At 39.0% G+C, this 14,513-nt stretch overlaps 2 protein-coding genes across 2 annotated transcripts; one reads left to right on the top strand and one right to left on the bottom strand.

Moving 5' to 3' along the window:
- The first annotated feature begins 692 nt into the window (after positions 1–692).
- Positions 693–10,348, top strand: LOC140760238 (probable histidine kinase 6). The gene is made up of 12 exons (XM_073097106.1): positions 693–1,036; positions 1,243–1,804; positions 2,152–2,385; positions 2,481–2,650; positions 5,243–5,461; positions 5,547–5,733; positions 5,817–5,868; positions 5,963–6,192; positions 6,366–6,464; positions 7,123–7,838; positions 8,123–8,602; positions 9,464–10,348. Exons 2-12 carry the CDS (start codon positions 1,508–1,510, stop codon positions 9,702–9,704), a joined length of 2,925 nt encoding a protein of 974 aa, XP_072953207.1. The 5' UTR covers positions 693–1,036; positions 1,243–1,507; the 3' UTR covers positions 9,705–10,348.
- A 127-nt stretch (positions 10,349–10,475) lies between these two features.
- Positions 10,476–14,149, bottom strand: LOC140760239 (anthranilate synthase beta subunit 2, chloroplastic-like). The gene is made up of 8 exons (XM_073097107.1): positions 13,933–14,149; positions 13,687–13,856; positions 12,318–12,388; positions 12,148–12,185; positions 11,959–12,069; positions 11,769–11,868; positions 10,958–11,093; positions 10,476–10,724 (listed from the first exon to the last, which is right to left on the bottom strand). The coding sequence occupies exons 1-8, from the start codon at positions 14,042–14,044 to the stop codon at positions 10,611–10,613; spliced, it is 852 nt and encodes a 283-aa protein (XP_072953208.1). The 5' UTR covers positions 14,045–14,149; the 3' UTR covers positions 10,476–10,610.
- Between the last annotated feature and the right edge of the window lie 364 nt (positions 14,150–14,513).

Here is a 14,513-nt window from a genome sequence, read left to right as displayed (position 1 = left end):
CCAACACCAAAGGATGTTTTTGAAAAAGCATTCATGACTCAAATTTGACCAGACCCAGTTGTCGTCTAATGACGAAGCAGCTCCTCTTTATGACCGGATAAACGCTGCCTCGGAAACCGCGCGTGGGGGGAAGGGCGGAGCCACGCCTCGTCAGCACGAGAATAAAACATTATTTTATCATTTAGGATAAACTCCGAGGGGCAGAACTGTCTTTTCAGATTACAGAGAACTCTCTCGTCAACGCTATCCAGTACAATCCGCAGTGGGCCCTCGCCTTTAACTGCCAGGAATACCCTTGACCGGCTTTTCCTAACCTGCCAACCACCAGAGGCTTCCTGAAAACTAGTTTGACTAAAATGCCCCCGTGGAAAAACAATTACCAACAGTTCTCTTAATCACATTAATTAAGACCAGGACACTCTAATCACCACTAACTGTATAAAATTGCAACGATAACTACTACTAAGCACAATTAGAAGATACCCCTACCCTCTATAATTATTATTCTCAAAGCTTAATCCAATAAAACTCCGAGGATATATATATATATATCTCATTCGTGTTGAGAGGGTAAAAAGGTAATTTCAAGCTACGTCCGATGCATGTGATCGGCTGCTTTCTTCTCCTCCTTCTCCCAGTGCCAGTAGTCGCTTTCCGAAAGATTTCGCATTACGATTCCTTTTTGGGCTCCTTTCTCTCTATTCCTTTCCTTCACTCTCACTATCGCGGACGACAGAAGCAAACAGCCGAACCCCGATCGAAACCCTAACCCTAGCTTTCCCTTCGACCAGCCGAGCTATATATAAACCTCGTGTCGGGGAGCTGCGGGGAAGACGAGGTGGTCGATCGCGGATCTCTTCCCAGAATCTCGAAGAATCGAGCTTAGATTCGACATCGCCTCCAAGGAGTGCGAAAGGCGGTGCTCTTTCCACTACCTTCGAGCTCATTTAGCCGCTTGAATGGAGATCCAGCAGTACATATAGAGAGAAGTGGTGCGAGGATTTGTTTAATGCTGGCGAATCTTTGAAAATTTCAGGTAATTCTCTCCGCTTACTTGGGAAATGGCGGTTGTCGAGAGTATTTTTGCTCCAATACTTTGCACTCCGAGGAGAGTAGGCATCCGTCGACGACAAGAGATCCGTAGAAAGGATCAAGAACCATTGCCATTGGTTTCGTTCGCATCTCGATCACTTTCTCTCTCTCATTCCTTTTCTTTTTCTTTTATCTTTTCGGGTTTTGCAGATTTCTTTAATTGGAGAGCGCGTGTTCCAACCGGACATCCCCGAGCAAACCCAATTGTTTAATTTGTCTTTGGGACATGTGAGGAGTTGTGCTTCTTTTGAGAAGGTCCAACCCACGCCTCCTCCATACCAACAGTGAGAAGAGTACTACTGCTACTACGAGTCTCTGGCTTATTTTATTTCCTTATATCACGAATGCCGATGCCAAAATGATGCAGCAGCGTTACAAGTAGAAAGTAAAATGATGTGGATTTTGGGGGATAGGAATGGGTGAGATGGGAATGGAGATGGGAGCGGAGGAGAGGAGGAGGAGGTGGTGGTTGTTGAATCGGACGGCGATGGTTGTGGTGTGGGTTGCGGTCTCCTTTGGCATCTTGGTCGGTTTGCATTTATATATAAGGAGAGTGAGCATGAGGAAGGCGGAGGAGGGGCTTGTGAGCATGTGCGAGGAGAGAGCCAGGATGATCCAAGACCAGTTTGCCGTCAGCGTTAACCATGTCCATGCCCTCGCCATTCTTGTCTATACTTTCCACTACCAGAAGCAGCCGCCTGCTATCGATCAGGTACCGAGTGGTTTTAGATTGTGTGTTGTAGATAAACACTCCATTGTTGATTATAAGATTCTTCCTCCCGTTTTATAACATTTGCATTAACTTATCATTCCCGTCCAGTAGATAGTTGCTGCAATTTTCTAGCGGTTGATCTTTGAAATTTACTTGGGATACTTTTGATTCTCGAGTTTTCTTTTTCTTTTTTCGCTTCAAAGTTGCTTGGACTACTGCTTTTCAATATCATCCTTTGGGAACTTCGGGCAATTAATTGGTTCTTTCACTCAATCTGGGAAAATTCTGTTACTTGGAGTGAATGGCTTGCTCTGCTTATACCTGTTGGTTTTTGACATCTATTCCAGGAAACTTTTGCCTATTACACAGCACGAACGGCTTTTGAGCGGCCTTTATTGAATGGGGTAGCATATGCACAACGAGTTCTACATTCCGAAAGAGCTAAGTTTGAGAGTCAGCAGGGGTGGACAATAAAAACCATGAAACGGGAGCCGTCACCTGTTCAAGATGAGTATGCCGCTGTGATTTACTCTCAGGAGACTGTATCCTACATCGAGGCCCTCGATATGATGTCTGGAGAGGTTTATATTCTATCATATGGATTTATTTGTTCTGCATTTCGTTCCATTGGTATGTAATGATTCTGGTCGTCATACTCCTTTTTCTCTTTGTATAGGAAGATCGCGAGAACATCTTACGTGCACGGGCTACTGGCAAGGCTGTTCTCACTAATCCATTTAGGCTGCTGGGGTCGAACCATCTGGGTGTAGTTTTAACATTTCCTGTCTATCACTCTGATCTTCATGCAGATGCAACAGTCGAACAGCGGATAGAAGCAACAGTAGGGTAAGATAAAGTGCTGAAGTATAACTCTGTTAGTAGTATCAATGCCATGTTCTCTATCTGTTTGTATAGGTGTACTACAACTCATAGCTTCAGGACAGGGTTTAAGGGTTAAGTTTATCATTGACTCAAAGAAGAAAGTAATATGTTGTATGAACCTCCATAGATATGTTCCCTAGATAGGGGTGAAAACGGGTCGGATTAACTTTGACCCGGCCCGCTATCCAACCCGATTTGAATAAAAACTTTCTATCCGATTCGGATATGGATAAAATTTTTGAAAAAAATTCAGATACGGATTTAGATACGGGTTGAATATAATTTTCGGATTCAAATACAGATATAGGATATTTATTTACCGGCATATTTTTTTGAATTATTTATAGTTTTTAGTTTGCTTATTTAAATAGTAAATATTGATATTATTACTAATGATGTATTATATATTATTTGTAGAGATTAATTTATCTAATTTTATATATATTTGATATGCAAGAAATTTATTTTTTGTGAAACTCTTAATATTTTTGTGTTAATTATATCTAAATGAAATATCATAATTCATTTAAAATTCGATCAACATCCGTTTAAGATCCGATTCTCTATCCGAAAATTATCCGTATTCATTTAGTTAGGATATGGTTTTAAATTTTGTCATCCGTCCAATATTCATATCCGAATATATATCCAGACTAAAAATATGGATCCGGATATGGGTTGAGTACTATCTGGTCCGTATTTGATTCGTTTTCATCCTTATCCCTATATTATCATGTGAGAGGATATAGTCTCACATTGAAAAGTAAAGAAAAAGTGAAAAAGTTTATATAGACTCTCGGGTCTTCGCTCAATAACTTAAATTATCCTATTCTATATTAGAGGTACACTTTTAAGATTAAAAAATTATAAGAACTACTTTAGATTTTTCTCTTAATCAACGATGGCCATGCCACAGGCATGGCCCGTGTCGACGGCCGACCGGCACGACCCGTGCCGAGACACTTGCCGATTGTGCCGTAGAAAAATGAGAAAAAAAGGTAACACCTTCGCCGTCGCTCGAGCTCGCGTCGGGTGCCCTAGCCTGAAGAAGGGGAAGAAAGAGATTGAGAGAGTTTTAACCGATAAACCTTCTCTCTCTCTTGATCTCTTTATTCCCCTCCCTCGGACTAGGGCAACCGATGCGAGCTCGGGCGATGGCGAAGGTGAGCGGCTAGCGGCGACGGCGACGGTGAAGGCTAGCGGCGACGACGAGCTCGACGATGAGGTCGATGACGAAGCTATTATGAAAGGTGCCGTGCAGCACCCCTCGTGCCATGTGCCGGTACGTCATTGGCACGGCCATCCATGCTCTTAATCAAAAACTAAACACAACCTAATATCCACGTAATGTTTTAGTTATAGTGATATAATTTGCAAATTGTGCCTCAACAAAATTTTAATGATGTAACACATCTAGACTTTAGATTTTATGTATGAGCTTTAGCACAAAGGTCATTGAGATTGAAAATCAATTATGGGAAGCAGTACATCGCGGGTTCAAGCGAGCAAGATCTTACAGATATAGTTGTGAGTATTGACGGATAATCTGTAAATTTATCTTGTAATTGCTACATTTAATATTAGTGATTGGTCCAATCCTGGATAGGATTCATGGGTTTTTACTTCTTACCTTGGTTTTAAGAGAATTTTCACATAAACTTGCTCATGTTTGCTATTGTCTTTCTATTCTTTTCTTTCGCATTATTATATTGATAGCGTGTAGTACATTTGGTTCCTAGGGCATTTTAAAATTTTCAATCCTAATATATCATTCCTTTAGTTTAAAGGAAGATTTACCAGAAATGACGAATTTCGGTTGGTGATATAAAGCAAGTCAATACAAACTCTGTTTTGCATTTAATTTTAACTTTTAACGAATGAATAACCTGTTTTGTATATTTATTAGAAATCTTTGTAAATCTTTCTGACAACTTGGAGCAAATAATTGCAATTTCACTAATAACTGCTTTACGTCAATGTTCTGAATGATGTTTATTAGTTCATTTTAATGCTCGTTCCCTGCTTACGATTACAAGAGAGCTTGCAAATTCACAGTGACAATCAAAAGAGATATCTAAGATTATTTGTGATTGTACTGTAAAACTATATTCTTTTCTCTCAATCTAGCATTTCTATATATTTCTGTATTGTGAATCTAAGTAAGTGAGTGCTGAGTGTCCAAGGATTAGTATGGCCTACCTATCAATACCAGACAACCATCATGGGAATGACATTCACCATGATAATACTTTGTATGTATGTAGTGGTGATGCATAGTGGACGAGCATTATTGGGATTAAGAATGGATAGAGGATTCCTTTGGATCAAATAGTGAGGTGGTCATGTACTTGTACAGAAGAGGAGCAAGAATAGGGGATATCTTATTCTTAACAACTGATCTGAACCAAGAATCTTATGATTTGGCTAAGATTTTACCATATGCTCATATGTAACAAAATGGGTCTTGACTTTGCCTATACTTCAATAGATGATTCTTTTTCTCTTCAGAAATCCATCTTTTTGTGCTTGTTTTCTCATGCAAGCATATTATAGCAGATACCTGGGTGGAGCTTTTGATGTTGAGTCACTCGTGGAAAACTTGCTGAGGCAACTTGCTGGTAATCAGGATATAATGGTGCATGTATATGATGTCACTAACACCTCGGAACCAATGATTATGTACGGGCCTCAAAGTCCAGATGGTTATCTGCCATTATCACATGTCAGCATGCTTGATTTTGGAGATCCATTTAGGAAGCATGAAATGAAATGCAGGTTAGCAGATTCAGTACGTAATACATGCAGCCAAGACCATGTTCATTGTTGACCTCGTGGACTAATTCCTCAAAGTTCTTAACAGATATAGGCAAAAGCCTCCCCTACCATTGTCAGCCATTACTACCCCATTTGGCGTCTTTGTGATCTGTATGCTCGCAGGATATATCTTATATGCTGCTTGGAGTCGCTATGACAATGTTAAGGAGGACTGTCGGAAGATGGAGGAGCTAAAAGTTCAAGCAGAGGCTGCAGATATTGCCAAATCTCAGGTCTAATAATTTGTGAATTGTTGAACTTATAAGCTTGATCCTCAATAGTTAGCCTCTGAATGATCTTTTTTTCTCCATGGCAGTTTCTTGCTACTGTTTCACACGAGATAAGAACTCCCATGAATGGTGTCCTTGGTATCTTTTGTTCTCTCTCTATTTGGTTTACTTCTTTCAGTTCTTTGCACTCTACTATTGGAGCCAATAAGTTGATAAAAGCTATTATCACCAGGAATGCTAGATATGCTTTTGGAGACAAATCTGAATTTAACTCAAAAGGATTATGCCCAAACTGCTCAAGAGTGCGGAAAAGCATTGATAGCATTGATAAATGAAGTGCTTGACCGGGCAAAGATTGAAGCTGGAAGATTGGAGCTTGAGGCAGTGCCATTTGACTTGCCATCCATCCTAGATGATGTTCTCTCTTTGTTTTCATCAAAGTCCAGAGAGAAGGGTATTGAGGTGAGCCTCAGGATTATATAACTTACAGTACTGAAGTTCCTTCCATTATTTGTCTACTACTATAGTGGTCTGTTAGATGGTTTCTATTTTTAAAAGGTTGTAGGATATTAGATGGTCTGATCTGCTTTTGTCGCATTCTGACCACATCATTTATTGATGACGATAAATTGCAGCTTGCTGTTTTTGTATCTGATAAAGTTCCAGAGGTTGTCTTAGGTGATCCAGGAAGATTTCGGCAGATATTAACAAATTTGGTGGGCAATGCAGTGAAAGTAAGCTGTTTATTTTATTTTCTACATGCTCTTATCGTTTTCCTAGCATTAGTTTTTTCATGTTAACTTTGGAGCTCTAGTATTGCTAACTCAGATTGTTTGTTACTAACTATGGCCGTGCTTGTGGCACGGACCATATCAACCACCGGCCGGCAAGGCACATGCCGTGATATTTCTCAGCAGTGCCGTAAGAAAAGAGAAAAAAGTAAGGGATACTCACCTTTGCCTTCACTGTCGCCAATCGCCACCCACCTTCGCCGTTGCCCAAACTCGCGTCAGGTGCCCTAGTCCAAGGGATTTGTAACTTAAGTTTTTAACCGATAATTCTCTAGGGCACCCGATGCAAGCTCGGGCGACGACGATCGGCAACGGGTAGCTCGACGACGAGATTGATGGCGAACGGAGAAACTATTAGGAGGGGTGCCATGTGACACCCCTCGTGCCAACGTGCCAATTGGCATGGCGACCGATGTTTGTTACAATATGTTGATTGTATCGCAAATAGGTTTCTTTGCCTTCACATTGCTTATTATTATATATTAGTTCTATCTAAGTCGAATTTCAGCCAATAAGGAAAAGTAAACCTCATTTATATGAATAATTTCTTCCTGCAGTTTGTTGAAAATGTATGTATTAACCAATTTATGGCTCATTACAGTTTACTGAACGAGGCCACATACTTGTCCAAGTTCATTTGGCTGATAACCCAAATATGGTGTCGAATGCAAAACATGATGCAGCCTTGATTCACAAACAGGATAAAATAGATGTAAAATTTAATGGCATATTCAATACTTTGAGTGGCTTGGAAGCTGCTGATGGAAGAAACAGTTGGGAAAATTTTAAGCTGCTACTTTCTGATGAAACAGCATCTAGAGATCCATCTGAAAGTCCAATGTTCTACAAGAGAGATTCTGATAATGTAACTCTCGTGATAAGTGTTGAGGATACAGGGATTGGGATCCCATTACATGCACAGGAACGTGTTTTTGCACCTTTTATGCAGGCAGACAGCTCAACTTCGAGGAACTATGGTGGAACTGGTATTGGTTTAAGCATCAGTAAGTGTCTGGTTGAACTGATGGGTGGACAAATAAGTTTCACTAGCTGCCCTAATATCGGGAGTACTTTCACATTCACAGCTGTTTTGCAACATTGCCAGAAAAGTACAGTTGGTGATACAAAGATAACTCTTTCTGAGACTCTACCTACCACCTTTAAAGGAATGAAAGCTTTTCTGATTGATGACAGGCCAGTTAGAAGCGCTGTAACAACATACCACCTAAAGAGGTTGGGAATAAGTGTTGAAGTTGCGAGAAATGTCAGGATGACACTTGATGCATTTTGTGGACAAGATGGTTATTTAACATCCCCGTAAGTCTCTCTTTCTAATCATTTCTGAAATCATTCAATGGAGTTTGTTTTGTTCTTATGATGAGAACTTTTATTTTATCCTTTTTGTGTAAAACCCCCCTTTTAGCAAGTGACTTTCAAGGAAAATCAGTTTTACCTCTCCTGATGTAAAGGGAAGAAATCCTTTTCCCGCAATTTAACATGGCCTTAGAATCTGATGCTTTCGTAAACTACACTTGTTAGGCGCTCCCCTCCCTGATATGTCTTTCTGCGACTACGTTTTTTGATGTTTCTGTTGTATATAGGAAGCAGCCACGCATACTATTAATTGAGAAGGACTCCTGGAATTCAGAGAGTGATCTTCACTTACGTGATCTGCTACTCCATTGGAAGCAGAATTCTCAGATACCTAAAGTGCCAAAGGTGATCCTTTTGGTCACCTCTGAATCTGATAAGGGATATTCTGGGCCCCTTTTTGATACTGTAATTGTGAAGCCACTTAGGGCAAGCACAGTTGCAGCATGTCTACAACAGTTGCTAGAAATGGAACTTCCTCAAAGGAAAGAAAGGACAAATGGGTCAACTTTTCTGCAGCTGCTAGCTGGCAAGAATATATTGGTGGTTGATGATAATAAGGTAAATCTCAGAGTAGCTGCAGGTGTCCTAAAAAAATATGGAGCAAAGGTTGAGTGCATTGAAAGTGGGAAAGATGCACTGGCACTCCTTCAACCGCCACACAAGTTTGATGCATGCTTTATGGATGTTCAGATGCCAGAAATGGATGGGTATGGATGGAAAAGTTACTTCCCTTTTGCAACTTCTTTTTGTTGTTCATTTCTCAAATTGCTTAAGTGCTTGCTCGAGAAGTTCACCGTTGGTGTAACTGTTAGTGTCTGCTTTGCCAAGAATCAGTAACTGAAATCATAAAATCATTCATAAAATTGTAGGTTAACCTATAGATTTTTTTCTATTGCAGAAAGTCTATGGAAATGATAACAAAGCTATAGTTCTCAAGAAGAGTTCAAACTGTGTTCACCAACCCAAAAATTATCTGCTTTTGTGCTTATCTTCATGCCTGAATAAAATACAATTCCTCCTGAATCAGTTAAGCAATATAGAAGCTTACACTATACATGCAATAATTGTGTGTCTAATGCACTTTGACTTATTTATGTATCTTATGCGTCTTGTATTAACACAAGATTGCTAACATTATGAATGTTGATTATGTATCTCAGGCACCTCTTAATTTGCACAACGCCATAGTATTTGTAGTTTTCATTTTTCTTTATGATTTCTGCAACTAATTAAAACTTACAGAGTGGGACATGGTTTTGTGTCATAAGTGATGCTGCTACATTTGAATATTAGCTTCAATAACAAACTTATTTCTACCTTTTTCCTCTGGCAATTTATTCAACTATCCAAGTATGTTATTGTGCTGTGGGAGGCAACTTCCTTTTTCTCTCATATGTGGACTTGTTAGAAGTTTAACTATTCTACGTTGCATGTTTTTAAAACGTCTCAAATCTTGTATAAATCTACTTGATTGAAAGAGCAAGTATTGAAAGTTCTCCACAACCTTTGTGGTTATTCATTGTTGGTTTTACATAATGGACTTCACGCTGACATGCTTTTCCTGTCAGGTTCGAGGCAACAAGGCAGATACGGTTGATGGAGAGCAAGGCAAATGAGCAAATGAAAAATGGAGGCCCGGCAGCAGAAGATTCTGGAAGGATTGAGTGGCATGTGCCGGTTCTGGCCATGACAGCGGATGTCATCCAAGCAACATATGAAGAGTGCATAAAATGTGGAATGGATGGATATGTGTCCAAACCCTTTGAAGAAGAGCAGCTTTATCAGGCTGTTTCCAAGTTACTGGCTTAGAAACAAAATTCTGATGACAATGATTTCATTGATAACAGTACACCATCCAGATGATCGACACTCCAACAGTACAAATTATTTTTGGTGATGCTTTTTCCTTACCAGCGGAAACACGACACAAAGAAAAACATCCCATATTCATAAAACCTAATCAGGCTTCGCTGCATGATTCAGTTGAGAAGGTGCTTGGGGCCAACATATATACCTACTGAGCTGATGTACATGTATGAGACTAGTGTACAATAGTATATGTCTCTCATAGGTATGTTCCGAAATATTTGTTCGCCTGCTGTCCACGAGGGCCGATATCGCTGTACAGCTTTGTAACTCTCTTGGCATTCTTTTGTCAGCTCTCGAAACCACATTGGTTTGGTTAGGCTTTCACCTTGTTACCTGTACAAATCACTATGACCCGTTCTCATCTTCGTATGTCAATTCTATTGTAATGAAATTTTGCATCTTTAAGGACAAGTGCCCGGTGGGCGGCTCTAATTTAAAAGTGATACGATGGATGGATGCCATATTAAGATTATAAAAAGGTCTCTCATGAGTTCCATGTCCCCCCTCTTGTGATGCTGCAGCCCTCACATATTCACTAAGTACAGTTTTGAGGATTTACCATTATTGCCATATGGGATGAAACGTTACGTGAAGAAGATCACTTGCCATATGGAAATGGCCATGCTTCAGTCAGATTATATTTACCACCAAAAGGAAAATAAAACGAAAAAACTCCTACGATGTGACTCATCACTAACCACCAACACCATATAGAAAAACAAAAAAAAAATTCATTTATTTGTTCCGAAATGACTACATTGGTACAGATTTACTCGCCATTTAACGAACAGAGGGATGATTTTTGTTTAGGTTCAGAAATTTTTTTCACTTGGGAGTGCGCTGACTCTAGTTTTCTTTCCCCTGAGACTTGGACTCCATATCTTCGATAAACCTAATGAAGTTGAGGACTATCGTTTTGCCTTCTGATGTAATGATACTCTCTGGGTGGAACTGAACGCCCTGCAATTCAATAACCAAATTCTGATTAACGAGACAGGCAAAGCATTTAGAGTGCTTAATCAGCATCATAAACAAAGAAGCATAAAATGTTTAGTCAAGTTGAGAATCAGCTTAGAAGGAAAGAGAACCAAAGCAGGAACTGAGCTAGGAAGTGTGATATAAACTAATGGAACATAGACCTGGTTTTACATAGAACCAGCAAATCCAACAGAACATTGTGAAACTAACTTTACCTGGATATGATTATATTTTCTGTGCCGAGCAGCCATTACAAGCCCATCCTCTGTCCATGCAGTAACCTCTAGAGCATCATTGGGAAAGCTCTCATTTTCAATGACCAGACTGTGATATCTTCCAGCTGTGAAAGGGCTGCATGACAGTAATCATTATGTCAGAGGACAGCTGAACTCACTATAATATCATAAAGAAAAATGGCACATGAAGGGATTGTTCTGGCATGGTGAATATGATTCTCGACAAAAGTATAACCTCTTTGCATGAAAGACGATCTAACTTTGTACTTGAGTACATTCATTCAAGGTTTCTAACTAACAAAATGACTGTAATTGTACGGTTAATTTATAGTTTATGTTAAAGGGACAAGAAAGGAAATAAAAAGAAAGTTACTGGGAGGAAACTCATCCATCTCTTGGCCATTGTGTGTGTCAGTTCAAGTATTTTTCAATGTCATGGCAAATGTATCAGTTTGTTCCTCGTAGCAATTTGTCAAAAGTTAGATTTGTCTTAAGTGTAAATAGCCTGTTACGGAGCTCTTCAGCATCCATCTAATATTGCTCATATGTTAAACTGACAGTAGAATGCTAATTGAGTAACAATGTCCATTTCTATAGTGTAAGGTGCTCAATATCAAGTTAAAATAGAGAAGCAATTACAAAATGCTTTGTACTAACTCATTATGTATAGATATGTTTTAGGACAAAACCTCTGTCTGAAGAAAAAGCCATGAACAAAGATTAATGATAGTAGAAAAAAATAAGCAAAAAAAAAAGGTGATAGAAGAGTCTAAAAAGAATATAATCTTACTTTGGCAAACCATCAAATAAGCTAGGTTTTAGCTTCTCATCATAGTATACAAGAGAACTCTTCCCATGCATCACACCAGAAGGAGCACGCACAATCTTTCCTGCAGGTCAAAATTTTAAAAACAAAAACTTTCAACATCACACACTACATGTTTATACTGTTCCCTATATCCAATAGAAAGAAATCTGACCTCCAAAAGCTTCTCCTATGCACTGCAAGCCCATGCAAACTCCAAAAAGTGGTATTGATGGCCCAAGTTCTAAAACTGTTTGCAGTGATATTCCTGAATCCTGAGGTGCACCTGAACAAGAAAAGGAATTGATATAACACTTATCTCAGCAAAATTCACTATAAGCACAGCATTCGGAAAATCACTTACCAGGCCCTGGAGAAATAAGTATTCCTCTGGGATTCATCCTGAAAAAAAAAGCAGTTATGCATCCTTAGTAAAGCAGAATTACAATATAGAAATGCTCTTTTGCGCACCAAGAACCAAACTTCATAATAGATTGATATGTCAAAGGAAATACAGTAGCATACAGGTAATACCTTCTTAACTCTTCTACAGTTAGCTCATCATTGCGGTATACTTCGAAATTTGCTCCCAGCTCTCCCATGTACTTCAATATCAGGTCAAAATAGTCAGTAGGTAAATTTTGATTGTTTAATACAACATATACTAGTTTTTAGTTATGCATATAAAACAAAAAGAAACTTCAAACTTTCTGCATATTTGTCAAATTCTCTCACTTGAAAGAAAAATAGTTTCTTATATGCCTATTAGTAAACTAAAGTATTCTATTAGGTTCTTAGTTTTTTTTTCTTTATTAAAAGAAAGATAACCAAAAGACCGTCACAAAACTCTCTAAGTTTCTATACAAAACTGCCTGATCTATCATAAGAGAGGAATTACATTCTTAGTTATACCTACTAACAAGTGGCAAAGCGAGAGAGGGGCCATTGCTTCTGCTTGATTTCGAAACAATTTCTATAGCTTTGTGGCCCCACCATATTTCTAATAGTTCTTTTTTTCTTTTTCGTTCCGATTTGCTTCATCTAAACCAAGTTTAGCTTAATCTTTCTTAAGCCCCCAAATCCAATTGGTTGCTCGAGAGAAAGTTCAAGGTCACATGTGAGGTCCACCTAATTGTGAAAGGTGAGATTTTTTAAAAGTATCTTTGAAAGCATAACAAGGAAGAGGAAGATAATAGAGAAACTAACCTTTCATTCTTATAGATTAAAAACTTTAGTCTGAATGAGATAAGGCCTTAGTAAATACATACACGCATCCATGCAAATAGCAACACCTAATGTAACGCTTTCAAGAAATAAAATCTTGTCAAGGATAGGTATAATTTATTAGTGATTAAAGAATAAAGTGTTATTCTTCTTGTTTTTGTATCATAAATAGATGTCAAAAAGTTCTCGAGAAAAAAGTCCTAGCTCCAGCCCCGCTTCTAACATGTTCTTTTATATAATTTATAAAGTCGTTGACGACTTTGATTAGATAAATTCATTAGGTCACGCAACAGTATTACGCTTTTTCAGAAATAAAACAAAAAGGACAGGAGAGAAGTAAAATAAAGAAAAGATTCGTGCAAGGTAAAACTAATTACTTCTTAAAAATCACAGATCAGGCCCTTTCTTTCTAGATATCATTATCAGATAATAAATCAAACTCGTATTTTTGGTTACTATATACACATTTCGTTTCGGACTCAAATCATTCAATGGGTCGCAAAAAAAATTGCATTTTGTAAAATTAGCATAAGAAGCCGTTAACCAACGAGAATAGGAACAAAAAATAGATGATAATAATAACCACCCCAAAATTCCATCCATCTAGCTAATAAGATCAATAAGACAACAACCAAAGACAAAATTCCAACCCAAATAGAAACCAATCAAACCATAGTACCTGGCACAAATTGTAAGTGAAGCTATCGTAGTTATCGATCACAATGATCGGCTTCTCTTCGTCCTTAATCCCAGCACGCACGCACCCATTCGGAGCAGGAGACGGTATCGATGCTCTCGGAGCCACCAACCTCGATGTCTTCCCAAGGACCAAACTTCCACTCCTCAACCCTAAAACAACCCCCCAAAAGGATCAGAAACCCACGGAATCCAATAAAAAGAATTATAATGGAGGAAACTTTCGTACTCGGATTCGAAGCACATGAGAGATGGGAAGCGATCGAGCTCTGCTTCCTTGAGAAAGCGCGAGGTTTCGCTGCGATTTGGGAAGACAATGTGGAATTGAGAGAAGCCGCCATTTTGGAGCAATGGAAGGAGACGGAGAGGTTTAGAGAGAGAGAGAGAGAGAGAGAGAGAGAGAGAGAGAGAGGAATGTATATATGAGCAAGGGATTGATTGGATTGTTTTGGATTTGTTACTGGACCCAGAGGACGATTTATATACGCTTGGTTGTAAGGTTTTGTGACGACCATCATTCCCTTTAAAGTAATCAAATTTGGACTCGAACTCGTAGGTGTTTAGAGTGGGTGAAGACTTGGGGTATGAGTCAAAGATTTGAATTCAAAGCTGGAGAACGTCAAAAACTTTGAGTTCATAACGGATGGATTCCCATTTAAGTTGGTGGGTTTGAATAGGTTGAAAATTCTCTCCAACAATTTCTTTTTTGATTCAGCCCAACATCCTTGCAGGTGAAGTGCCAATTGAGCCGCCCAGCTAAAATATATAAATATGCTGGCAATGGCACATATTTCCTTTTCTTGTGGGGGG

The sequence above is a fragment of the Typha angustifolia genome, chromosome 5 (assembly GCF_048772165.1).
Source record: "Typha angustifolia cultivar Huaian chromosome 5, ASM4877216v1, whole genome shotgun sequence".
Classification (NCBI taxonomy): Eukaryota; Viridiplantae; Streptophyta; class Magnoliopsida; order Poales; family Typhaceae; genus Typha; species Typha angustifolia.
Note: the sequence above shows the minus strand (reverse complement) of the source record. Positions and strands in the feature narration are given on the sequence as shown.

Excerpts from the sequence above, each read along its gene's own strand:
- LOC140760238 (XM_073097106.1), top strand. The coding sequence starts at position 1,508 with ATGGGTGAGATGGGAATGGAGATGGGAGCGGAGGAGAGGAGGAGGAGG. Across the intron at positions 5,462-5,546 it reads AAGCATGAAATGAAATGCAG|ATATAGGCAAAAGCCTCCCC; the intron begins GTTAGCAGATTC and ends AGTTCTTAACAG. Across the intron at positions 8,603-9,463 it reads CAGATGCCAGAAATGGATGG|GTTCGAGGCAACAAGGCAGA; the intron begins GTATGGATGGAA and ends TTTTCCTGTCAG.
- LOC140760239 (XM_073097107.1), bottom strand. The coding sequence starts at position 14,044 with ATGGCGGCTTCTCTCAATTCCACATTGTCTTCCCAAATCGCAGCGAAA. Across the intron at positions 12,070-12,147 it reads ACTTATTTCTCCAGGGCCTG|GTGCACCTCAGGATTCAGGA; the intron begins GTAAGTGATTTT and ends TTTCTTGTTCAG. Across the intron at positions 11,094-11,768 it reads TTATTTGATGGTTTGCCAAA|CCCTTTCACAGCTGGAAGAT; the intron begins GTAAGATTATAT and ends ACTGTCATGCAG.